Raw genomic sequence first — 24,555 nt, forward strand, 5'->3', positions numbered from 1 at the left:
TACATTTACATAATGTGTACCTGTGTAAGCGATTAATTAAGTATGAGGTTCTATCACTAAAATGTGGAGCTCCTCCACACTAATAATGGAACATTTCTCTCTCCACACTCCAGGCCCCTCACTTGAAAACTGTTTTTATAGGCATTCTTGACACAACCTCTCCTCAAACTGCTTGAGAAAACAGTTTGTTAAGTGGAGGCACTTGTTGCTAAAGTCTAGTCACAGATGTTCTTGTCAGCCTTAAACAAACGTCACGTTAACTTCATGATACTTGATAAATGGAATTTTACTCAACTCTTACTTTCCAGTTTCCAATGTGAGATCTAGCTATTGCTGTCAGCTCTAAAATATAACTGGGAAAATTTTGTTTTTTAAGCCTCATTTACAGTATGCACAACCAAGTGTGATTTCCTATGCACTGCTGTACCAAGTATACTTGACTGACATTCAGTTTTGTTCCCCTGCACGTCTAATTGCAGTTTGTCTTCTAGTTTCGAACCAATTCTTTCTCAAAACGAACAGCTGTTTTTTCTTTCCCACTTATGCACACTAACCAGAGTCAGTGACTTTGCCTTCACTTTGCATTGCCGCTGTAACTGATGTGTGGCATTTTCACTCCCTTTTCTCACTCTAACTGCATTCTCTCAGCTACTGAAAGTTCAGCATTGGTCAAATTTGCTCAATCAACTCTCTCTTGCTTGTTTTTGTATAATCTGACAATCAAGAGGATAAGTAGCCTTTTACTTATACAACATGAGATAAAACAGCTGTGAAATATAAATAATTACATTCAAAGTAATTCTGTTGTGTGATGAGATAAAAGACTTGTCTTGATGATCTATGCATGTGGATCACTTAGAATTTGAGATGACATATTTGTATTGCATGCATGAAAGCAAATGACTGTCTGAGCAGGGCAGGGCACACTAACCTAGGAAAGGTTTGGCCGTAGCATGCAACTTTGAGCTTTTTAGTGTTGTGTTAATAACAGAATTGCATTGAAGGTAGAATAGACATTGTTTGGCCATGAGATGGCTGTGAGAATCAGTGAGAATCTGAAAAAAATGTGTGATTCCCCTCAGTATTATGTTAATTCTCATTAAATATGTTCCCATATGTAGATCTTGATCTTAAGGAGGACATGAAGAAGCTGCTCATTTGTCACTTGATTGCTAAATCTTGAATACTGAAACTGACAAGAGGCAACCATGGAGAACACTAGTGATTTGTTTTCCTTAAGATTTAACCTCCAATTTGCAACATTTCACACCAAAGAAGAACAATGTTGTAAGAAACACTTGTGTTGTACAGTAGGCCTCTGGGCAGGAAGGGTGTTGGAGGGATTTTCTGAGTGAGCCTTGGTGTTGGTGGTCTGTCTTTACATGTGCTGTATACCATGCAACTCAGGAGGTAGAAATCTGTAGCTGTGTGCAAATTTTACCTGATGGGCACCAGGAAGTAGGATTCTGTTCTGTTTCACTAAGGAAGAGCAGACAGTTCAGTTGTGCTAGCAAGCTGTGCAGGTGCGCTTTTCTACAGTGAGTCCCTTCAGGGGACACGGTTTCTATGTGCAGCGGCCTTCATGATTTATGCCTCCAGTCCTTATCCAAGTCTTCTGTCTGCACTTACCATGACTTTTCAGTTGACCAATGATAGGGCCATAGGACATAAGGCAGGTGCTTTCACAGGCTCAGTCATCATAAATAAGATGTTTGCATGTTGGCTCTTTGCAGTTCACCTTTCCATGACCACAACCAAAGTGGTAGCAGATTCAGAAACACTTTTATATCATGACGTCACAACAGAAGAAAGTACATTCGAAGGATTCCTTTTTTCCTACTTTTTGCTCTATCCTTTTTGTGATTGCCATTCATTATACATTCACAAATTCCTAGGCCTGTTTCTGTAAGACAGGTGTGTGTGTATGATTGAGGATTTTCACACAATAGTAAAAAGATTTGGGATCATAAAGACGGTGTTGAATTAATTATTATGGCAGTGATATCAGTAATGAGTGATAATGTCTCCAAAAGCTCTCAAAAAGTGTACAATCTCAGTTCTTATCATGCATTTAAAGCCTGTAAATGATCTCAGCGTGCCTTAGTGATGATAAGGAAATTCATAAAAATCAGCAAAATAAGTCTTTGAAGGAAGCAGATTTGTTGCCTTACACCATTGCAGACAAATTTCACACAGTGCATCATTGCCCCAAAAGTTTTGTTTCTGAGATTCGAGCGAGAACTAAGGAAATTCTTTATCATTGTAACACAGCAGCTTCAGAAAAGGCATATGAAAAAAGACTAAATTTGTGACTGATACTTTCCTGTTTCACACAGATACAATCAGTATCTGGACAGCAAAGTGAAATAAGCTCTATATAAGTACATGCCTAGACACCGTAGGTTGAAATTTGGGCCTTTTATCACACATTCCAAAAAGAGGCCTTGTTCTCCACCATAGCTGTAATTCTTTCATGTCATGCCTTCAAATCCTGTTTGCTCTGATCGCAGTTGGCAAACTAACCTGTATTGATAGTGTGTTATGATCTCATTGGCTCTTCTCTGCAGTTTCATCCAATCAGTGAATCGACCAAACCCTACAGGTCACTGTGTCTGCACGCCTAGTGATGTAAATATTGACAAAAATCCATTGTGGACAGGTACAGTATACTCTGTCTATGCACACGATTACTACAACTTTCCTTCTTCTTGTCTCATTCAGGTACACCCTTCACTTCTGTATGTGTGGAATTATTCAAGCACTTGTAAATGGTCTTTGTATACACATCATAGATAAAATACATTGACTATAATGCAAAGACTAGCAGAAAGTGTCGGGCTGTAGTGTTTCACCGCATATTTGTTTAGGTCATGTTGCTTAGTGCTGCTCATAAAGTAGGATATGAAATGTGCATTTTGGTGGTTGTGATTCCCATGAGCACTCTGGCATTTCCTCAAAGCTTACCTAATACACCACACTGTCCCATCCCAGGATGCACTGTGGTCAATGGATTTGACACAAACATGGATGCAGCTGCGTTTAAATTCAAAGGCCCACACAATAAACCTTGGTGGAAACTGGATAAAATGTATAGATGGATACTGCCACCTAGTGTATGTTGGCAGGGGGGGCTTTTTAAAATACAAATTCTGTGTATTTTCGTACAGAAGAAAACTTGTAAATACAAACGGTTAACTGTCACAGATTCCATATATAGCATAAAACCAAACCAAAATAAGCCACAAACCCTAAATACAAATACAGAAAAAAAAGATGAAACTTGGGAAAAAAGGATTTATTCAATGCCATTATTACAAATTTATAAAATGCTAATGTTCTATACGAAAAGCATCATGTAAAGGAATTCACACAGTTGGAATCCATTAGAAATACATTCAATTTCTTAAAAAACTATTATCCATTTTAAACACTCCACTGAGCCTGGTCATGATTGTAAAGTATTTTTCACCTTTTTAGTGCATCTTTTTCTAAATGGTTTAAATAAACAAACTGTTTAGAAGATCTGGTAAATATATCAGGTCTGATACAAGAGCGCCTGTCAATAACAAAGGGGAATTTATGGCAAAATAAGGAAAAAAACCCAATAATTACACACTGAAAATTAAAGCATAAATGTGCAGAGTTGGTTGGGTGTAGGAAGCTGCTGAGAACATAATACATGTAGTGCAGGGGTATAATGGGTTCACTGTGTAAATAAAACCAAACTGCAGACTCATAGTCTTTACTAATGTTGATTTTTCTTAGATGAAAATGCTAATTCTCAAATAGCCTATTGTTTGACTTATTCTCCTACCATCTCTTGCTGAAATCTCCTGATTCATCCATATTCACAAAAGTAATGTGCATCTTTGATAACTGTGGGATCTGAGGCCACTTGTTACAAGACTACAGGAACCAATCGAGCTGTCCGTTCATGAGGAGAAGTGCAGCTATGCTTGAACACTTGAAGATGATCTGTCTTGTCTTCTAAGTCAGTCATGAGTTTCATTTCCAGAGTGTTGGTTTGACTGCTCACTAATCTCAGAGCCCAGGAATGCAGAGCATGAAGACGTTTTTTCCAGGCACTAGTTTTGCTTCTGTAAAACTGTTCCATTAGCAAACAAAAAGCCCCAAAAGATTAAGCATAAGAATCATAAAAATTAGGTTATGGCTATATGAAAAACATTCTCTAAGCCTTTCTAAAAAGGTATTTACATGAGGGGGATGGTTAGAGTCCAAATTTATGGAGGCAGAAATATGATCAAAAAGGCAAGATTTCTACTATGTGCATAATGTAAAAATGAGAAATCAAAAAATTACCAAAAAAGGAAAGTCACTTCTGCTGGTGCTACAATAATATGGAAGACCTTAAATGGTGGCAGCCTGATTCTCTGAAGGCATTCACATTGAGTTTGACTTCCATCAACAATGGAAAAAGATGGACCACAGACAAGAGGACAGGGACTCTGTAAACATGAAGACATTCTGCTTACAAGACACTCGGTCTTTTGCAGGGTTTTAAAGTGGCATCAGACCCCTGGGTGGAAGCGGAGATCGGGCTTGGGTTCATATCCATGCAAGGCCCCGGGGACGTCAGGTTTCCATTTGTTTTGACTGGTCACTTGGTGATGCTAGGACAGGAACACTTTTGAAAACATGTCAGTTGCTCTTGAGCAGGTCGATGCATCCTTGCAATAGAGTCACATTGTTCTGTGGAGACAGAAGAAAATAGTATTAATACTCCTATAGTATTAATAATACTCACTATATACACTTTATATCACATTATTGCCAGTGGGTTCAAGCCCAGACTAGCCAAGTGGTAGTACTATATCCTCTTTTAATCCAATTTCCTGACTTTTCTCATTTTAAACAGAAAAAACACTTAAAATACCCACTGTTGGCACAGTTCTTTACATTGTGGGTTCATTTTGTTACATTGCGGTGCATGTTATTATTTAAATTCCAACAATATCTCACCAAACACAACACTGACATGCACACTTGTATCCCAGTTAAAATGAGCTTTTTGAGTATCTTATCTAATGTGTTTGCATGTGTAAACAACATATCTTACTCATGGAAACCTGAAAGAAACATTATCCTGATTTTGAGTAACCCGAGGATCCATGATGGGTAATTATGAGAAGAAACAGGGATACTGTAGTGTATACACCATCACAGTTCTAAAATGCTGTGTACACTCACTGAGCACTTGATCAGGAACATCTGTACGCCCGCTTATTCATGCAGTTCAGAAAGGGACTGGTTGGAGCTGACAGAACTCAGATTACCACTCTTTTAAACTGTGGTGAGCAGAAAAGCATTTCTGAATGCGCAACATGTCGAACCTTGAGCAGACAGGCTACAATGGCAGAAGATTACATCTAGTTCAACCAACAGAAATCTGAGGCTGCAGGGGACACATGCTCACCTTGTTTCAACAGTCCAGGCCGTTGGTGGTGGTGTAAGGTTGTTTTCTGGGCACACTTTGGGCCCCTTAATACCAATCAATTGTTGTTTGAATGTCAAAGCCCATTTGAGTATTGTTGCCAACTATGTGCATCCCTTTATGCCCATAATTAACATTTCTTCCAATGAAGAATTGAGGCTCTTTTGAGAGCAAAGGGAGACCCTACCTGGTATTAGTAGTGTGTTCCTAATAAAGTGCTAAGTGAGTGTATGCTTCCTCAGGAATGTTATGAAAGTATTTTTCATCAGTGTAAATATCATCAGACCATATTACAAAGTATAAAAGTATCTAAGAATGGTTGGTTATCTCATGCGGCACTCAACTGTATTGTGCTGCTCACCTTGGCATGTTTTATCTCAAGCTCAGCCATCTCGATGAGGTTCTTCCTGAAGGCCACAACTCGCCGGCCCTTGAACCCGGTGAGCTCTGGGAGGAAAACATTGTGCAGTTTAAAAAGGGCTTGCGCAATGCATACCATTTTACACACAAATAAACAAGTACAGAATGAGGCTCCATTTATTACGCATGGTTTTACAAACCTTTCTTCCCAGACTCTGAAAGCTTGTCAAATTTCTGCAGGCACTGCTGCTGGTGCTCCTCTGCCTGGGGAATGTCCTTGCTTTTCAGCCGAGCCTTATCCAAAGCCTTGTTAGAGGTCTCATAGTCAGCTAACGCCCGGGCTCGCCTGTATAAAAGGTCCTAATAGACATGTTCTGGATAGTTAAACATGATAGATAAAGGCACAAATAGGGAACTGAAAAAAGAAATTGCAACTCAAGAACTTTAAAAAATAATTTGCCTTCATTTGGAAAATAATCTACCAATCGATTGAGCTGAACAGCTAATAATTCAACATCTAATTTCATGTTTGCAAAAGACAGATTTTAACAGTAAATGTGTTGGACAGCAAATAATAGTCATTGAGAAACACATTATTTGATTTATATATCAGGGATTTTATTGCTCCTCAAATGCAATTATTCAGATTTGAATAAATACCAATTGGGTTCTCGTGCTGAATATAACAAGAATGAATATCTCTAATACTATGATGAATGGAAAATGGCTGGCTTGCTGCTCTAAGTAATGCAGATTATTTTCACTTTATGTTTATCCTTCAGTCATACAGATTTACTTATAAAAATTAGTGAGGAATAATACTGAGCCCTGATCTCTGGTAAATAGCAGAGCATTTGTTAATGCAATCTTTTCTATTATGTCTGGTTGTCACGGGACACATTAAGTTTTTGAAATACAGTGATGTGTGAACTGCATAAACAGGCAGCATGATTTTGAATCTGAATCTTGTATTAAGGCAGAAAATAAACAAGTCTCACCTTAGCGGCCTGAATGTCTCTCATGTAGTATCTCAGCAGCTCTGTCAGTTTCAGCTCCTGATCAGATGCTACTCTTCCCTCCACTTTCTGCAGGGAAATATAAAGACATACAGTAGCTACCACAGTGTACTAACAAATCAGGAAAAAATACTAAATATAAAATGGTCTCAGTTTGTTGAGACATGACGTCTTACTCACCCTGAGCTTCTCAAACAGGTCTGACAGCTTCTCCAGGTGTCTGAGAAAAAAAATTAAAAACATAACAGGAAAACCTCTGCCATTATGTCTTTGATAAAGATGTGAATACAAATACATACAAATACAATTACCATCATAACCCAACATCTTGAAAATTACCCAAACGTGCTGATTTGTTACAGTCCACAAGATAAGGCCAAATGAGAACCACTTCTTTAAATGTTCAACACCAAGTACAGTAGGTCTTTACAAAAAACAAAACAAAACACAACAACATTGAATTATATATTACACTCACTTCTTATTTGCTGTACTATCATCAGCAGAAAGACTGTTCAGAGTGGCAGAGATGTGAATATAATCATCCGCAATATCTGCAACAACAGAAATTATCAATCAAAACTAAACAAATTCCAAATATAAATGAATTCATTCCACAGCACAGATCCCCTTCAAATTGAGCTCAGTTTGAAGAGTTCTGTACCACTCAAAAATCTAATTCGATATGGAACTGCAAAACACTTCCATACTTTTGTGCGAGCGGGTCATCTTTTCTGCTTTGGCAGTGGAGTCTTTTATCTTGCTGTAGTAGTCAAGCAGGAATGTCTTCTCCTGCTCAAAAAAGTCATCCACTTCCTGTATAGGAAACAAACACACAGACAAAGGTAATCTGGAAAGTGGCTACGACACTGGATCTATAATGCTGTCATACAAATACTGTAAGCAGAGTGTGCAGAAGCCCCACCTTTACTCCTGAGATAAGGACCTCATCAGCTGACTTCACCATGTTTTTAAAGAATCCTCCAAACATTTCCTTGGCATTCTTTCTTCTCACACTCAGCTAAAATGTCAGAATTTAGAAAGGATACATATTAAGTCTATGAGAGGAACATGATTTATTTATTAAAGCTTAGTCTGTGATGTAGTGGAACTAAATATGAAATCGAGTAATTTTTGCACTTTTACCAAAAAAGTAAATTTTTTCTGTATCATTATGTGTCACAGTATGGTCCACAAATACATTTAGCCTGTGCTCTGCTCTGTTCTGCTACAGACTGATACCCAAATATATAAAGTGTTAAACTCTTAGCTGAGTTCTTTAAGTAAACACCACCCTTATTGACTGACAAAGACTACATAGATAGCCATAAATGCTGATCACAGCAGGATGTAAGCCATGTGTCACAAGTGTCCAGTAAACTCTACTTCCTCTCTTTCCAACAGACAACTCGGGAAAGGAAGTAAGCATTATGGGGAACTCACATCCTGATCATACTCTAAGAAAATTTGGAAGTTTCTGTCCCTGCTTAAAATGGGGTGAGAGGACAATCTCTGCAGGAAGATTTCATGCACTTGGACAGTCTTCTTGAATACAGCCAGGTATTCACTGAAAAGAAGATAAAACACAGACAAAAGAGTTTTTGTAAATGATCTAATATGACCCTTGTCAAAAGGATACAATACAATATATTTGGGTTTTGTTTGAGCGTCACACTTACGCTTCTAGCTCCTGCTTCATTTTAGCGTACTCCTCTTTGGTCATAGTGGCTTCACCTTCTCCCAGTTTGTGCATCTTCTCTCTCGGGCTCTCAAAGTCAGGCTTTGGGGGCGCTGGAGGAATCTATGAATGATAAAGCAGGATATAAATTACTTTAAAGATTCATGACAGGTTAAACGGTCTTAATGTGTAACATACTCTTAAACTTTTGGCAGAATATTTTTCCTGTGTGTCCGTGTTTTAACTTCTCCTTTCTTCATTGAGTACACAGACACCAAAGACAAATAGTGATATTACAGTCTCTGTCTATGTATGCAAGTCATGTCGGCACGTAGTCCCACTCACTATCAGGCCAGCGTAGTCCTCTGTCTCAACCAGAGTGTCATGTAGCCAGATGAAGTCTTCATGCTGCCTGGGAACGGAGAACTCTGGCTTCTGGAAAGAGCTAAGTGTGGTCTGGGGCCAGAGTTGATTTAATAGAATTTAGCAAGGAAAACTGTCGACATATCAGTAAATACACTTACAGAATATTTTTAAGGTAAGGAGTAAGTTTAGTGTTTGAGTACAAACATTTTTTTTTTTTACCTTTGTATGGACAGTAAACTTGACTTTGTCCCTTTCACAGAGTGCATCAGGAATGTCAATGAGAAGAGAGGCATCGTTGTTTAGATCCACAGACACAGAGCGCATCTAAGGAGAAAAAAAAAAAAAAACAAAACACACCAGGCTTATCCAAAACATTTAGCCAACTGATCATATGTGAAATGACAAAAAACGTCAGTTTTCACGTACAAATACAAAATTTTTCTTTGTTTATGGTCACTTCGTTTTTAATGCCGATGTTCACAGAGCATTTAGTCATCATTCTGGACTGTATCATAAATGCCATTTGAGTATCTTTATTTTGGTTTGATATAACCGTCTTGCCTCTGATGTTTCTGTGGGGTCCCATATAAAAAGTGGGACTGCATGTAGCAGAAACACTAGTCACAGCTCACAACTGTAGCATTTTGAAGTTTAATACTAATATTTGTATTTAAGGGTCAGTATTCATGTAACAGTATCACCAAAATCTTCGCCAGCAAGGCAACAATACAAATCCTTTGTGACTGGAATCTATCCTATCTTGACAATATATGGGTAGTGTTATCATCTACAATGCTGACAGCCTATAGCCACCACCCTCTACCTGATTCAACGCCCATCAAACCTGAATGGCGGAAACTTCCAATTGAGGACAAACTGAGGTTCGAAGTTAAAAAATACTAAAGGAAAATATTCCAGACCGGGAAATCTCAGTCCATTTAACTCGGTCTTAATCCAGAGGTCATCAATACTTAAAAAAATCCTAATGTGCAAACGGAGATTCAGAATTCAGAAATGCACAAAACTGCAGCACTGCTAATCATTCTTCCAAGACTTTAGAGTTTCAGGGGCCCGGGTGTTGCTGGATAAATAGTCTGGAGGCAGTTATATTTTGGATCTGACAGTAGATACAGACTCCAGTGTTTTGTTTTATGAGTTAATTCCACACCCTTGATGATCTGTTATATTATGAAATAAAGAATAAATATAGTCTTGACTATTTACTCTCTTGCTGGTGAAAGAATACACCTTACATTCCAGTTGCCAACTATTTTAGAGAAGTGTTGATACAAAGTTGTGGTCATTTTGGGGTCTGCAGTTTGCAGTCTGAACTCTTTCGTGTATATGGGATGGACAAAATATAAGAAATCCATCCTAGTATAACAGTACAATTCAAAAGCACCTCTAACTACATCTAACAAAATGACCAAACCGTTGAATCAGCACCTCTCAAACACAGAGCCTGCTACAATAAATTAAGAAGGTCATGGCATAGTTAACATTTTTTGACACTCGTCAGAATGCTAATCATTTTAGCTCAGTCCATTGAGTTGTCACAGGCCAGTTTGCTGCACAGCTATGCAAACTGGTCTGTCTAATGGAGTAAAAGCGTAGTCTAAGAGACACATTAATGCCATACAGGGGATGTTACGTTTGTCTAACTTTAACGTTATACGTTGTAACGAACAATTAGCGTTAACCGTCGCATGTTTTAACACGTCTAGTAAGTTAGGTAGCATTAGCAAACAACACATTTTTTTCTGCATACATGCAGACTGACAATATTCATTCAACGTTAACGCTACACAACTATTGATAGCTTTACCGATAAGACGTTGGCTAGCTTTAGCCGGAGGCTAGCGTTATGTAGGCAGAAAAGTTAGCAGTAACAACTTGCCAGAAAACAACCGTTATTGTTAGCTACCGTTATGTTACCAAGGCTGACTTTTGGTGAGGTTTACATGCCACGACCCCTTTACCTTACCTTTTCCTTGTTGTTTTCGTCTAAGGTGGATGTCATGATAGGACTGAAATCGACGGAATGGAAAGAACAGGCCAACAACCCAAATAACAAAACTATGTGCAGGAAGCTCTCCCTCCGCTGACTGGTTAGCTGTCCGACGAGCTGTCAAATCGTTTTTTTTTTTTGTTTTTTTTTTTTCGTCCACGTCCTGGTAATGAAAGATTAAATCCCGCCTTACGGTGAATTTGACTGGACAACGTCAAATTTACAAAGCTACGATTGGTTTTTGACCTAGTCAGTCATATCACATTCCTGTACTCGTGGTTTGATACAGCAAATGGTTTATGGTAACATGTTTTTAAACAGCAATGTTACCGTTTGTAACGAACGGATGAGACACGTGGAGCGGAAAAGGTAAATGAAGGTAACTAAAATGAGTACCGCCGCCGAGTCAATGGCCACGGGGAGGTATTTCAATGATACATCGCACCTCATGGGTAGTGTAGTTTTTGCCGTTTCAAATGTGATCGTGAATGAATATCCGGAACTCCAAATTCCGGCTACGGAAGTTTGTGCAACCGAAGAGGCGACTCGTTTAGAAACAGTTCTGTGTGTGTTTGGACGAGTCGCCCGGGAACACGTCGAGGCAAGTACCATCGCTGAAATATTCTGTCCAATCAATGAAACCACTGCGGTTGGATGTAGTGAGGTAGCGAAAACGTCATTGTTTTTCAAGCTTGTTGTGTAAAAGTCGCCAACATGTTCACACTTAAACGTGTGGCGTCTGTTGGGGGCATCGTGGTCCCTCGGTGCACCTCCCTCACTGGCAGGAACTTCTCTGCTTGGCATTGCCTAAGATCCCCCAAAAGACGCAGCCCATACAGCTTAGTGGACAGTGAGCGCTTTTCTTCTCTCGTGAAGTCCATCATGTCGTCCAGAGTCAGTTCCCAAACCCCAGAGACCCTCCAGGCGGAAGACGATTACATTTATGGACGTGTTGTCAAAGCTCAAACGGCCTCCACAAGACCAGAGATGAGGGAACCGAAAACCCTTCAGCCCCTCTTAAACCGCGAGAAGACTCCGGAGACGGAGGAGCAAGAGTCGGGACCCCCGGTCCGGATTTTGTTTCAAAGGGGCCAAGGCAGGTCCGTACCGAGTGTGACCCGCATTCTTCAGCAGACGCTTTCCCCAGAGCAGATCTTCTACCTGGAGAGATGGAAGAGGAGGATGATCGCAGAGCTTGGGGAGCCTGGCTTCAAAGAGTACACCCAGAGTAAGCTCTGTAACCTGCCTCTATAACACGTGTGTGTCTGTGGTAACTTCAAATCGTTGGTTGTGTATTCGTATGTATCGTTATGTATCGTATGGTTGAGGTGAGATTCTCACGAGACCCACAACTGTTTTCGATCAGATTTATTCAGGCAAGGGCAGCTTTTCCATTCAGTGTTGGAGGACACTCTGACGTCGGGTGCAACACGGGAGAACCAACATGCTTCAGACACGCCAGAGTATCCGCCCGAGGTACAGGGATACATGGAGAGCATCCATCACATCCTGGGGGATGTCAGTGCAGTGAGAGCCACTGAAAGCACTGTACAACATGACACCCTGAACTATCTGGGAGTTGTGGATTGTGTCGCTCGCTACAGGTAAATGTGGTAAATCATGCAGACACAGGTAGACTGTACTTGACTTACCACACTACCTTCACTACACTGGCCTTTTTTTTTTGTCTGCAGAGGTGTCCTGTGTGTTATTGACTGGAAGACATCAGAAAAGCCCAAGCCATTCCTGAGCAACACATATGACAACCCTATTCAAGTGGCTGCCTACGCTGGGGCTTTGAACAGTGATGGCAACTACAAATACCAGGTTTTCCATTGAGATAAAGGATTTGATGACCTTGTAATTCTCTGATTTTTCACAAAAATTGTGTAATGGTCTCTCAGCCTGATGCCAGATTCCTTATTTAAAAGATAAATTATAGAATCTTTAAAAAACAACAACAAACCCTTAAACTTTGTGATTACCCTGTCTGTCACAGTGTGTCACACTCAGGCAAAACTTCATATGCCATTGATCTGTTCTCACTGCAGGTTGAAAATGGACTCATTGTTGTGGCTTACAAGGACGGCTCACCTGCCCATGCTCATCAGCTGAGCTCAGAGCTGATGCTAGAGTACTGGAAAACCTGGTTGCTACGCCTTGAGGAGTTCACAGAAAAGAGGTGAAGCAGTCAGAACAGTTTTTTCTTAATCGTTTCAAAAAATAATTTCAGTTTCATTTTCACTTTGTTTTTTAATAAGTCATGGCTTTTACTCAGAAATATATACATTCACAGAGTTTGATTATGTACTTATTAACCTGAATCAAGAAGAATTTCAAATCAAATTAATAATTGATTAACTGGGTAGTAGTTTGGAGTTACTGTAGTTAATTTTTATGGCAGTTTCTTCTTATATTTAACCTTTAAATAAACCAGATTAATAATTGAAAAAACTTTCAATAATGACCATTGGTATTTTCTAACACAAGTTTTAATTGAATTTTCACCCAGCACCAGAGCAGCCTGGATAATAAATAATCTGTTGACTAAAGTGTCCCACTATTTTCCCTTTGTTAAACATAAGGTAACAAATAGGCACATTATTGACGTTAAGATTTCTTTTTTCATTTCAGATCCAGTAATGCAGCAAGTTCTTTTTCAGAAAAGAGATGAGATGTTTGAAAAGAGATCTGCAAGAGCTTGTCCACGAAGCAGGTTATTTCAGTTTAGGGCAACTGTACTTGAAGTCAGAATATAACATGCTCCAGTGCAGAAGGAGGGCAAAAACATTGTCTTTTTTACCCCAACTTTTGACTAGCATGTCCAGTTCATCTCACCCCTTTACTGTGCAACAAGTGTGAACGATTATGCTCACATTCTGGACCTAATACGTTAATATAGGGGCCTCATCCTTTAATTAGAATAATCATATATATATATATATATATATATATATATGACCCTTCCTTGAACTATCTAAAAATCATTGAATGCAAACCAGAATTCCCTGTAAGAGGGATCTTCAGTAAAGCCCAAGTATTTAAAGAGCCTGTAGGAGACCATGTTCTCCTCCTCTATCAAGCAGTAGACAAGGCAGTCCTTTGCGTGGAGTCTCTTGGCCATGGTGCTGACCAGGACTTTGGCATAGCCTTTCCCTCTGTGCTCTGGCAGATTGTGCAACATCCCCATGGCACACAACGCATAGGTCAGGATCCAGGACACAGACTTTCGCTCTACATCCAGCACGCAGCAGGAGCGGAAGTTCGCAGTCACGTTGCGGATCATCCTCAAAGCCACCTCATCCATTCCCAACTTCCATGTCTGATTCACCAAGCCAGTGTGTGATTCATCCAGAGAGCTTAGGGAGATCCCTGAGCCGATACAAAACGGAGAAGAGAAAGAGCCGAATCCTGTTTTAATAATGAACTATTAAATCTGAGATAATGATGTTGTCTCACACTAGAATTAAGATATATCTGCATGGATAGGCTCTACCTGTCTATGGACGCACTGCGAGTTTGTTGCTGGGCACATTTTTTTTCTGATGCCACTGCTTTGAATATCTCCATGTGGTGAAGATTGATTCCTTGGACAGAGGAAATGAAGATTTTGGGGTTTTTTTTAAATCGAAAAGCTATTAACAAATGTGTGAAACTAAATTTGGTATTTGTATTTCTTTTGAGTACTGAGAAACTGTATTTTTTCAAACAGGATTCTAGTGTCAGAAATGATTTCCACCCTACTTTGAAACCTTAAATGTGCAAATGTTGATATATTTGGAAGACAAAAAGATCAAAAAGTTGCTGTGATATAGCCATCAATAATACTGTACATTTTTACATAGCCATCTTAGAATAAAGGGTTTCTGAATCCCCTTTCATCATATCTCCCAAATTTCTCCTTTCTTATTTGCCTGTTTCTTTTCCTAGTACTTTGCTTTTATAGGGCAGCCCTACAGTCTTTTAAACACAGTTATGGTTCCAAGGTACTTTGTGTTGTATAGGAGCGTGATATAAAATGATGTCATATCTTTCTCGGATCCCTGCCAACAATGGGAGGACTTCGAACACAATGAAAGAAAAAAGTTCAAAACACAGCTACATTTATACCTTTAAGGCAGCAGTGCAAAACTCAGGTCCAATATAATATCAGATCTCCAAGTTTTTTAACTTACTTTCCATTGTTGTATCTTGTCATTGAGTGATGTAGGTATGATCATTTAATGGCAAAATCTTCATTTAAAAATACAGATGAATGATAGGAATGCAAAGATCAGTGTATTACTACCATGATAGTAATCCAATGACCCTATAGGGCTGTTATGTAAGAGCAATGTGCTCAGAAAAGAACAGAATATGAGTTAAATGAACTGACTTCCAAGTTGTTATTCAAATTAACAATAAGAAGAACAAAAGTTCTTATTGCCATTATATGTATATATATATATCTATAGATAGATATACATAGATAAACATTTACCTGCTCACATTGTGGATTGCAGACAATTACACTGAACTCTGGCCATCTGTCCACTAAAACCTTTACAGGGGCTGACCTGACTCTTTTTCTGAGGACCAAATTACCGTAAACCTTAAAAAAAATGAACCAAATAGCTACATTGTGATCCAACTACTAGTTCAATCAATTATTAATGAGGCAGTGTGTATTCAAAAGTGACACCAACAAGATAAGCTTATACGGACGGGTGACAAAAAACCTGAAAAATGAGTAGAGGAACAGGATGACAATGCCCCCATCCATAAAGGAGTAGGGGGTCACTGAACGGTTTGATGAGTTCTGAAAATGATGTGAATCATATGCTGTGGCCGTCACAGTCACCAGATCTCAACCCAGTTGAGCACTTGTGGGAGCTTTTGGACCCAAAAAACACCAGATGAGGGATTATCTCTTGGAAGAAGGGTGCCCATCCCTCCAGTAGAGTTACAGACACTTGGAGAATCGATGCCAAGGTGCACTGAAGCTGTTCCTGTGGCTCGTAGTGGCACCAACACCATAGGAAGTCACTTTTTCTTGGCTTTTCCTTTAATTTCTCACCCGCCGGTATTTGGCTAACACTGACTGTCAATAGCCTACAGAATTTACTGTATCGTAGCTATGACTTAACACACCTGTTGTGACCGCGGTAAATATCTTTTCAGCTGGGTCTCAGCCATTCTCAGCTGCTCTCCGGTCAGTTCAATGGTAGTTCTTGGTGATATATTCCCAGGGAGCCTGCACTGGAGAAGCGTGCCGTTTGGGAGATCATGGAAGCCTGCAGAGGGACGAAAAAACAAAAGGCCGACTGGGTGGGCAACCGGCTGTAGTTGGCTTTCCATTCGCACTTTCCACTAGTGATCTGAGGGCAGACTTGCAAAGGAAATCTCTTCCATTTTCTCGAATGCCCGGTGTATTACATTATTACAAGTGTCGTGAGTCGACTCAGGAACTTATCGACTGATGCATGGACTCTTAAGGGACAGGCCTAATAACATCGATAGATATATAGATAGAGTACTTTGAAATCGAAATGTTGCAGCAGACTTTTGAAACCTTAAGTAGTAATGTGAAAAGGAGAACACACTTGTTTAAACAGGAATAAAACACAGAATGCATGACATATTGGCTATTTATTTCAGGAACCCATGGTTAATAATAATTGCATTGTGTGTATAAAATGAGGTAGCCTCCATATACAGTGGCTATACTGTATGTATGTTTGTAGACAATTTGATCATTGCTCAGTGCTGACAGCATAATCAACATAGCTAAATTTCTTTTGGCTCTTCTCTAAATACCTGTACCTATTACAAAAAGATGACAGTATTACCGTATTATTTATGCCAGTTAATGCCTCTTTCACTCACACCTCCATTATTACAATCCACATTTGGATGCAATGCTTTAGAGAGTCTGAAATATTTGGACTCTGTAATACCACATCTTAACATATATTGATTGTGACAATGCACAATCAATATATGACCAAGAGGACTACAGTTACTTTAAAATATCTTTGAAATGTACAAGCAAAGAAAACGTGCTACAGCAATGACAGTAAGTGTTAATAATTACCTTTGTTCACGGTACATTTCAGTCATTTTTTTGTCCATTTAGATACAAGTTATGTTTATATGTCAGCTATACATTTTCAAAACTTGTTTGAAGTCACACCAGTTACAAAATCAGAAGTTGAAATCCAACCATGCCGCCCTGTACGAGGGATCCTCAATGAAGCCCAGGTTTTTAAAGAGCCTGTAGGAGACCACGTTTTCTTCCTCTATGAAGCAGTAGACAGGGTAGCCCTCAGCATGGAGTCTCTTGGCCATGGTGCTGATCAACACTTTGGCATAGCCTTTCCCTCTGTGCTCCGGTAGAGTGTACAGTATGCCCATGGCACAGTAATCATAAACCAGAATCCAGGACAACGGCTTACCCTGGCCATCAGTGATGCAGCATGATGGGAAGTTGCTGATGAAGTTTGTAATGTTACTGTAACTCTGCTCATTTCCTCCAAACTTCCAGGTTTCATTCACCAAGTCAACATGGGAAAGGTTAAGAGATGAAATCCTTGATTCAAGCTCACTGTCGAGAGAAAATATTAATGATAGCCTTGCACCTGAGAGGAGAAAAAATTGTATTTGACTTTTCTCTGATTTCTCAGATTTAAGTGAAATATATCATTATATCTGCATTTTTTTATTCTGAGCATACCTGTCAACTGTTGGCGTGAGAAGATGACTGATGTCTGGCAAATACAGAAGATGCACCAGAGTATAGCATTTGCTGTTAACGCATCTTTCAGAAGACAATTCTTTGAACATGGGGGCGTGGGAAAAGTCACATCCTTTAGGACAAAAAAGATTCACATGTTAATATTATTCTTTTGTTTGTCTTTTCAAGGGGTTACACCAGTAGCGGAGGAAGTATTCACATCCCTAACACATAATGCGAAAATACTCCATTACTAGTCAAAGACCAGCACTGAAAATGTTGAAATGTACACAATAGTGTTAGAGAAATGTACTTAAAGTATCAAAATTAAAAGTACTCTATGCAGACAGTACTTTGGTATATTTTGTTTTATATATTGTGTTATATAGATTATTATTACTGATGCATTAAAGTCTAACTATCATTTCATTGTTATAATAATAATGCATCATATTTTATAAGTTTATCATACCCTGTGTTTCGTGTCTAAACTCTTTAAAGTAGTAACTACAGCTTTCAAACGACTGTAGTCAAGTAAAAGCTACAATATCTACCTCTGAACTGTGGAAGTAGAAGGTGGCATGAAAAAGAAACAAGTATAATAAATTGTACAGTTGTACAGTTATGTACAGTTCTTGAGTAAATTTATTAAGGTACATTACACCGATGAGTGACACACTCCAACAATGAACCTGTGTTGTTGTGTCCTATCATGACTGAATAAAGAAGCACTTGTTCTCTGCAGGACTCTTAACTCACCTCCAAGTAGGAAATAATGACTCCAGTCAACTGCATTCTCCTCTCTCAGCATTTTCCATAAAATCTGTTCATCCGTGCTGTAGTATGTCACCTGATTCCTCAGCTCCAGGGCCCGCTTCTTATGTGGAGTAAACACAAAATTCAACGATCGCGTGGCACACAAACATTTCCCTCAGTCTGGTAAGGCAACCACGCACCCAATACAGCAATGGGATACGAACCCACCTCAGGATCAGGTCGGCAGAGGATGAGCTTAAAATCAGGCCACGTATCAACGACTACCTCCAGCGTACTTGGGTTGTTCCTGTTGATACCATATAGTAATCCGTAGACCTTAAAATACGGGGGGGAAAAAAAGCAATGGTTTACACGTGCACTGCGATTAAATGCTTACAAACTGAAGAATCTACTTTTCAATAGCCTGCAGCAGTCTACCATCAAACTCCTCGGTAAGTGTTTCAGCAGAACTCCTTCAGCAGTCTGCAGCTCGTCTTTGTTTAGGACCTTCATGTTCGGGTGATAGAGCTTCCTCGCCGAGAACACACGCTTTCCTTGCCTGACGCTTTGGACTCATCTGTTCTAGTAAAAACTGCCTACAGGGTTCAGCCTTTTTTTAAAATATCATCTAAAGTCCATCATCGCCGTTTTTTTACTCCACGCCTCACACCGCCCGCGCTTCTCCGCTCTAACCCCGAGCAGCAGGCTGCTTCCCCTCTGAAACTTAAAAATAAAAGCTTTATTTTAGAGGCATGTGGTCCACTTTTGGCTTTCAAAATGAAATCCGTATCGACAAAAACACGTCCACATAATGTCATTACGGGAAGGAGTTAAAATGTGTTTTTCCTCTCTCCCGCTTCCTTTTCGATCATTGCATGCGTTTCATTTCCTTACAGATGACGGCTCATATTCCGTGTAAAAGTTTATCTTGGAAGTCTACGCTGAAGAGACTTATAAAATAAATAAATAAAATAAAATAAAATGAATGAAATATTACATGGAAGAATAAAAAAAAAAGTTTTTACAAAACTCTGTGTTAATTTTCAGTATTTATAAAAATGTAGTTCTTCCTGTCTATATTATACCCTTAACAGCATTCATACCTTTTTGGTCAATATCAGATGACATAGATGGTAAAAAAAAATAACATTTAAATCTGACATCTGAACACCAAAAGATACTTAACACCTGTGTGTATTTACCAGTGGTGGACCTGAAAAACAAATTCACACATGGACACATTCATTAAGTTCACGTGCTACTTTAATTTCATTTTTAAACAGCATGTGGTTTTCATTTAATAATTCGGTACACAATAATTTGTTATTGACTTGATTAAAAGACTACATATTACAAAGCTGCTCCTCTTAAGTTTAAGGTACTGTACCTCTGCAGTGCATAGGATATGCTGAAGTTAGACACAATGTGACTTTCAGAGGTCTTTTACTCTAGAATAGTGAAATAGAATTAGAAAAATTTTGATGTTAATACTTTTATGATTTGTTGACAAGAAAACACATTTTTTAATTCATTTTATTTTGCAAACAATGCCACCACTGATGATTTGCCACACAGTTCTCCGTCTAGCATTGCTGATTCAACAACTTGATGTCATTCATCCATGGGCGACTCCACACGGTAAAAGTGCACTGGTAAGGCTGAGGGGAAAAAGTTAAGAATACACATCAGTTTTCATTACATTGTTTAATTTTTTAATTAAATATTTTCCTCTTACAACACACTATCAATGTTAATAAGACTAACGCTGAATTATTTGTTAAACTTCTCTCTGGTTAAAAATGACTACGGTTTACCACCTTTGTGTTTCATTATTGTCATCAAAGAAATGCATTTGATTTATTTTACACCCAGTTTAATCATGCAAGGAGAGGGACATATTGTCAGATTTTGGTATGGCGTTACTGATGAGTGCTGCAGGCCAATTCCCCTTGGCTCTACTCTGTCTAGTTCAAGCTTCTCTCTATGCCAGCATCAACAGAGGTCCAAGGTTCCAGAGTTCAAAGAGGGTAAGTACACAGTTGTTTCAAAATCTGGTGAAACACATTGTGATCTACTGTTTAAGCGTTTAAGAGCAGATCTACTGTATGGCATTTAAACATTGTGTGGACCCCTGCCCCAGAAGCGCAGTTGTAGCCCTCTAATAAAGTCATTACCTGAGCCAATTGTGGGTCTTGGTGGATGGCACACACTTCATTCACAAGGTCCTTTCTGCAGGGGGTCTTTGCCATTATCGCAGTTATTACATACTTGGTGCCAGCAACCACCTGGAGCGAGAAGTGGGTGAGAAATACTGTAAATACTGATCATGGTAAACCTCAATAATAAAGCCCCGTAGCCATCCTCCGGCGAGTTCAGGACATCCCGGCCATAAAGTTTCACTTTAAATGAACACATACCTCAAATATTAACACTTTCCATTATCAGCTTGTGTCAGTCAAACAAAAAAATGAAGTTCACACCAACACACAAATAAATGATGCAGCTCCATGTTCTACCTCTTTTGAGGTGTCAAGACGGGCACAAAAACACTGCCAAATGACTACCTTGACCTGCAGCAAAGGAGAGCTTCTTTTCAGGTTCCTTTTGTTGCCCTTCGGCGGGGTTGTAAAGAACAGGTTTTCCGATCATTTATTTGTGTGGAAAAGACTGTTGTGGGCTGGGGGGGCTGCAGCTGGCTCGACATATCAGTGAGGCACACAAACTTCCCCACTGGAGAAGCTTGACGGAAAGGATAGGGATTCGATTAGTTAGGATAATGGCGCCTGTGCCTTTAACGGGCACAGGCGTAAGGGGCCTACTGTAAACTGCCTTGTCACAACCGGGTCTAAACGTACACTGGATTATCTTGATTTTTTTCGTCTCACTACAATACAGTCAGCAGACACTCACAAGACCAAAACTGAAAGTTACTGACCTGTCTCTTAACCTTAACCACCTCTGCCACTTGCCTGAGGTACAGGTCGTTGGTGCCTCTGTTGTGTTGGACGACGGCGAAGTTGATGGCATTTTGTACCCCGGCCTCATTGACATCTGCGTCCTGGAATCCCCCCACCATACCGCCTAGCCCGACGGCGAAAACGGCCGCGAGGGCGGCGAAGACAAGCTTCCACATCATGTTTCTGCGGACGACAACTACGAGCCCGGGCACGAAAACAACAACAACAACCGCCGTCGGTGCCTCCCTGTTATGTAAACGGCGACGTCACGGCTGTAATCGGAGTGGCGCATCTCGCAGCCAATCAACAATCTCTGCCACGCAAACCCCGCGTCTGACCTGGGGGTGTCTGCTTCACCGGCCCCTTCGCGAGTGAGCTCGTCCCTTCCGTCGGTGGACACCAACATTATCTCAAGGCACGCCAAAAAAAAAAAAAAAAAAACGGGCAACCGAGGTATGTTGAAATACACCGTGGATGGATTTCTTTTGGTTGTTTTGTTCGCGTGCTTGTACATAACTTTCAAAGTGCGAATGAATGAAGCATTTCTGACCTTTGTCCCAGTGCAGGTGTGGAAAAAACTCGCCGCAACATGCAAAGACTGCAGCTGTTGAAGTAAGTAGGCTTTTACCTTTTTAACACTGTAATTCCATCGAGATTCAAATATGTGTAATGATATTAGAACTGTAATGATCTGCAATGGGTTTTTCCTCATTTTTCCACACTCTGCAGGGAAACTTTCTTTGGCTTGGATGCTGTCCAGCAGCAGCTTGTAATAGGTACAGCTGTGGCAGCAGGGGGGATACTGGGATACATAGTACACAAAAGAAGACAAGTCCAAACTATTCCTCTTGGTGAAGGTTGGTGGGGAGCTGGAGAGAGACCACTGTCAGAGGATGACAAAATCTATCCCTTTGAAGTGCAAACCTCAGATGAAGAGATTGAGGTAATTTTCAGTAGTAAAAGTAGTTCAAGGTCCCGATAACAAGACAGTAAAGTGTTAACCTGAAGTAATAAGCAGTGCTCTTGTTGAACAGGACCTTCATGAGCGCATTGACAGAACCCGCTACACTGATCCTTTAGAAGATAGCGGCTTCCAATATGGCTTCAATTCCACTTACCTCAAGGAAGTGGTTTCCTACTGGAGACACAAGTTTGACTGGAAAAAGCAGGTGGCAGTGCTTAACAAGTATCCACACTTCAAAACCAGAATAGAAGGTACACACAGCCCCATGCTGAATTAGCATGGTTTGCTTTGCTCTACAGTAATCCCTAATAATTCGGATATTTGGCCAAGAATCATCATTTCCCTCTTTTCAGTGCTTCCAACGCGTTTGCTTTAATGCAGGATTGGACGTGCATTTCATCCATGTGCGGCCACCACGCCGTGAGAATCAGAAGGTTCTGCCTCTTATGCTTGTTCACGGCTGGCCTGGCTCCTTCTATGAGTTCTACAAGATTCTACCACTTCTCACAGAGAACCAGGACGGTGTTGTGTTTGAGGTCATATGCCCATCTATCCCAGGCTATGGTTTCTCAGAGGCCCCTCATAAACAAGGTAGATGATTCTAAACACATGTATGTATGTTCGTATGTCAGCTTGAGCGGCAGATGTTTACAGTTTTGCTTCCTGTATTGTTTCAGGATTTGACAGTCTCGCTGCTGCCCGAGTTTTCCTGACACTGATGGAGCGTTTAGGGTTCTCCCAGTTCTATCTGCAGGGAGGAGACTGGGGCTCCTTCATCACTACCAACATGGCACAGATGAAGCCCCAGTAAGGCAGTCAGCAAAACAAGGCCTTACTTTAAAACAAGTTATTACTGCAGTGGAAATTTCCCCACCCACTTGTTTAGAAACACAAGCATTGTGACATTCTTACTTAAACTGTGAAACAGTGTTTGCTGTGTACAAAGTGCACAAATGACCAAAAATCACAGACAATACAAATTCCTGGAGACTGGAGCAACTAGAAGATATTTTGACACAAGAAATACATGAACATTTTATAGCTATAAATTAATTCTTAATCGGATTAAAAAGTGTGAAGACCTCTAATCTTAGGTAAAACTGACATTTTTTGTGATCTGTTTCACAACCTATCCTTCCAGGTGTGTGAAAGGTCTCCACTTAAACATGTTTACGTCAAGAAGGGGGTTCAAAGTGCTGTTGTCCCTTGTGATTGGTCCTTATTTTCCCTTCCTGGTGGGCTTAAGTCTGGAAGATGTCCGCCGTTTGTTCCCTTTCTTCGAGAAGAATGTCTGGAACATCCTGAGGGAAACAGGCTACTTTCACATTCAGGCCACTAAACCAGACACTGCAGGTGGGGGACATATGCAACCAGGAAACAAGCTCACTGATTCTGATAATCACACTGACACTGCTTATGGATTAAACACAAAATCACTGGTCTTCAAAGCATTTATGAGAAACCACCTGAAACAATCCAAATGTTACTAATATTTGGCAATCTCATTATTCTATCATTTCAGCTCTTAATATACTTTAAATTGTGTTTACAGGTTGCGGAGTGAATGACTCTCCTGTAGGTTTGGTTGCCTACATTCTGGAGAAATTCTCCACCTGGACTGATCTGAGGAACAGCGATCTGGCCGATGGTGGACTGGAGAGGTACATGAAGGCCATTCCTTCTCACCTTTTTAGTATTGGCAGCATAAAAATTATATAGGGATAGATTCAACAAGGTTTATGTGATTGTTGCTGGCTGTAATTAATTATAAATGACTGCATTTATACAGGAAATTCAGCCTGGATGACCTCTTTACAAATGTCATGATCTACTGGACCACAGGCTCCATGGTCTCCTCCATGCGCTTCTACAAAGAGAACTTTAAGAGTAATCCGGAAAAAAGAGTGGATGCAAAGTATGTGGCCAAGTGCTCATACTCTCAAAACACAGACTTTTACTTTGCAGATCTGATAACCTTTCTATCCTATCATGCGATGACCCTAATAAGATTTTGTTTTTTTTGATTTAGGACGGGGATATATGTGCCCACTGGTCTGGCTGCCTTCCCTGGGGAGCTGATGCACTGCCCTAAATCGTGGGCGCAAAATAGGTATCAAAACATCTACTCCTACACTTTCATGCCTCGAGGTGGTCATTTTGCAGCTTTTGAGGAGCCCCAGTTGCTAGCCAACGACCTTGTCCAGTTTGTCAAAAAAGTGGAAAAGCTCTGAACCCTTTGATGCGCTCTCAATCATACCATTATTAAATTGGTCTTTTTTTTTTTTT

At 40.0% G+C, this 24,555-nt stretch overlaps 5 protein-coding genes and 1 pseudogene across 9 annotated transcripts; 2 read left to right on the plus strand and 4 right to left on the minus strand.

Annotated features, from left to right (window-relative positions):
* Positions 1-3,280: 3,280 nt before the first annotated feature.
* On the minus strand, positions 3,281-11,492 carry snx5 (sorting nexin 5). Of its 2 annotated transcripts, none has more exons than XM_040138942.1 (13): positions 11,211-11,492; positions 9,092-9,196; positions 8,852-8,962; positions 8,508-8,629; positions 8,272-8,395; positions 7,754-7,849; positions 7,539-7,644; positions 7,307-7,382; positions 7,009-7,048; positions 6,811-6,897; positions 6,013-6,172; positions 5,814-5,899; positions 3,281-4,710 (listed from the first exon to the last, which is right to left on the minus strand). In XM_040138942.1, the coding sequence occupies exons 1-13, from the start codon at positions 11,490-11,492 to the stop codon at positions 4,660-4,662; spliced, it is 1,446 nt and encodes a 481-aa protein (XP_039994876.1). In that variant the 3' UTR covers positions 3,281-4,659. The 2 variants fall into 2 exon arrangements, with proteins under 2 accessions (XP_039994876.1, XP_039994877.1); XM_040138943.1 differs by lacking the exon at positions 11,211-11,492 and adding an exon at positions 10,857-11,204.
* A 79-nt stretch (positions 11,493-11,571) lies between these two features.
* Positions 11,572-14,424, plus strand: mgme1 (mitochondrial genome maintenance exonuclease 1). Its single transcript, XM_040138947.1, has 5 exons — positions 11,572-12,108; positions 12,247-12,484; positions 12,575-12,707; positions 12,932-13,062; positions 13,515-14,424. The coding sequence occupies exons 1-5, from the start codon at positions 11,595-11,597 to the stop codon at positions 13,552-13,554; spliced, it is 1,056 nt and encodes a 351-aa protein (XP_039994881.1). The 5' UTR covers positions 11,572-11,594; the 3' UTR covers positions 13,555-14,424.
* On the minus strand, positions 13,858-14,584 carry LOC120796295 (annotated as a pseudogene).
* A 1,925-nt stretch (positions 14,585-16,509) lies between these two features.
* LOC120796294 (glycine N-acyltransferase-like protein 3) lies at positions 16,510-19,317 on the minus strand. Of its 3 annotated transcripts, XR_005708359.1 has the most exons (6): positions 18,787-19,317; positions 18,577-18,684; positions 18,352-18,469; positions 17,593-17,725; positions 17,002-17,463; positions 16,510-16,852 (listed from the first exon to the last, which is right to left on the minus strand). XR_005708359.1 is itself a non-coding variant. In XM_040138949.1 (5 exons), exons 1-5 carry the CDS (start codon positions 18,859-18,861, stop codon positions 17,064-17,066), a joined length of 831 nt encoding a protein of 276 aa, XP_039994883.1. In that variant the 5' UTR covers positions 18,862-19,317; the 3' UTR covers positions 16,510-17,063. The 3 variants fall into 3 exon arrangements, 2 of the variants coding, with proteins under 2 accessions (XP_039994883.1, XP_039994882.1); XM_040138949.1 differs by having other exon boundaries at positions 16,510-17,463; positions 18,352-18,466; XM_040138948.1 differs by having other exon boundaries at positions 16,510-17,463.
* A 278-nt stretch (positions 19,318-19,595) lies between these two features.
* Positions 19,596-21,584, minus strand: cst3 (cystatin C (amyloid angiopathy and cerebral hemorrhage)). The gene is made up of 3 exons (XM_040138951.1): positions 21,284-21,584; positions 20,523-20,633; positions 19,596-20,006 (listed from the first exon to the last, which is right to left on the minus strand). The coding sequence occupies exons 1-3, from the start codon at positions 21,482-21,484 to the stop codon at positions 19,932-19,934; spliced, it is 387 nt and encodes a 128-aa protein (XP_039994885.1). The 5' UTR covers positions 21,485-21,584; the 3' UTR covers positions 19,596-19,931.
* Positions 21,585-21,656: 72 nt separating this feature from the next.
* Positions 21,657-24,554, plus strand: ephx5 (epoxide hydrolase 5). Of its 2 annotated transcripts, none has more exons than XM_040138944.1 (10): positions 21,657-21,758; positions 21,867-21,917; positions 22,035-22,248; positions 22,340-22,520; positions 22,651-22,860; positions 22,947-23,076; positions 23,411-23,622; positions 23,822-23,930; positions 24,059-24,184; positions 24,299-24,554. In XM_040138944.1, the coding sequence occupies exons 2-10, from the start codon at positions 21,895-21,897 to the stop codon at positions 24,498-24,500; spliced, it is 1,407 nt and encodes a 468-aa protein (XP_039994878.1). In that variant the 5' UTR covers positions 21,657-21,758; positions 21,867-21,894; the 3' UTR covers positions 24,501-24,554. The 2 variants fall into 2 exon arrangements, with proteins under 2 accessions (XP_039994878.1, XP_039994879.1); XM_040138945.1 differs by having other exon boundaries at positions 21,872-21,917.
* The last annotated feature ends 1 nt before the right edge of the window (position 24,555 follows it).

This window comes from Xiphias gladius, chromosome 11, assembly GCF_016859285.1.
Source record: "Xiphias gladius isolate SHS-SW01 ecotype Sanya breed wild chromosome 11, ASM1685928v1, whole genome shotgun sequence".
In the NCBI taxonomy this organism is placed as follows: domain Eukaryota; kingdom Metazoa; phylum Chordata; class Actinopteri; order Istiophoriformes; family Xiphiidae; genus Xiphias; species Xiphias gladius.

What these genes read in the sequence shown, in the direction of transcription:
- LOC120796294 (XM_040138948.1), bottom strand. Translation starts at nt 18,861, where the DNA reads ATGAAGGTCCTAAACAAAGACGAGCTGCAGACTGCTGAAGGAGTTCTG. An exon ending in ACTTACCGAGGAGTTTGATG is followed by an intron (nt 18,685 to 18,786) that starts GTAGACTGCTGC and finishes CCGTATTTTAAG; the next exon opens with GTCTACGGATTACTATATGG. An exon ending in TCATTATTTCCTACTTGGAG is followed by an intron (nt 17,726 to 18,351) that starts GTGAGTTAAGAG and finishes TTTGTCCTAAAG; the next exon opens with GATGTGACTTTTCCCACGCC.
- snx5 (XM_040138942.1), bottom strand. Translation starts at nt 11,492, where the DNA reads ATGGTACTTGCCTCGACGTGTTCCCGGGCGACTCGTCCAAACACACAC. An exon ending in AGTTTACTGTCCATACAAAG is followed by an intron (nt 8,963 to 9,091) that starts GTAAAAAAAAAA and finishes CTCTGGCCCCAG; the next exon opens with ACCACACTTAGCTCTTTCCA. An exon ending in TTGAGATAAAACATGCCAAG is followed by an intron (nt 4,711 to 5,813) that starts GTGAGCAGCACA and finishes CTGTCTCCACAG; the next exon opens with AACAATGTGACTCTATTGCA.
- cst3 (XM_040138951.1), bottom strand. Translation starts at nt 21,484, where the DNA reads ATGATGTGGAAGCTTGTCTTCGCCGCCCTCGCGGCCGTTTTCGCCGTC. An exon ending in TGGTTAAGGTTAAGAGACAG is followed by an intron (nt 20,634 to 21,283) that starts GTCAGTAACTTT and finishes TTCTCGCTCCAG; the next exon opens with GTGGTTGCTGGCACCAAGTA. An exon ending in AAGACCCACAATTGGCTCAG is followed by an intron (nt 20,007 to 20,522) that starts GTAATGACTTTA and finishes TTTTCCCCTCAG; the next exon opens with CCTTACCAGTGCACTTTTAC.
- mgme1 (XM_040138947.1), top strand. Translation starts at nt 11,595, where the DNA reads ATGTTCACACTTAAACGTGTGGCGTCTGTTGGGGGCATCGTGGTCCCT. An exon ending in CTTCAAAGAGTACACCCAGA is followed by an intron (nt 12,109 to 12,246) that starts GTAAGCTCTGTA and finishes GTTTTCGATCAG; the next exon opens with ATTTATTCAGGCAAGGGCAG. An exon ending in GAGGAGTTCACAGAAAAGAG is followed by an intron (nt 13,063 to 13,514) that starts GTGAAGCAGTCA and finishes TTTTCATTTCAG; the next exon opens with ATCCAGTAATGCAGCAAGTT.
- ephx5 (XM_040138944.1), top strand. Translation starts at nt 21,895, where the DNA reads ATGCAAAGACTGCAGCTGTTGAA. An exon ending in ATGGCACAGATGAAGCCCCA is followed by an intron (nt 23,077 to 23,410) that starts GTAAGGCAGTCA and finishes CTATCCTTCCAG; the next exon opens with GTGTGTGAAAGGTCTCCACT. An exon ending in CACTAAACCAGACACTGCAG is followed by an intron (nt 23,623 to 23,821) that starts GTGGGGGACATA and finishes TTGTGTTTACAG; the next exon opens with GTTGCGGAGTGAATGACTCT.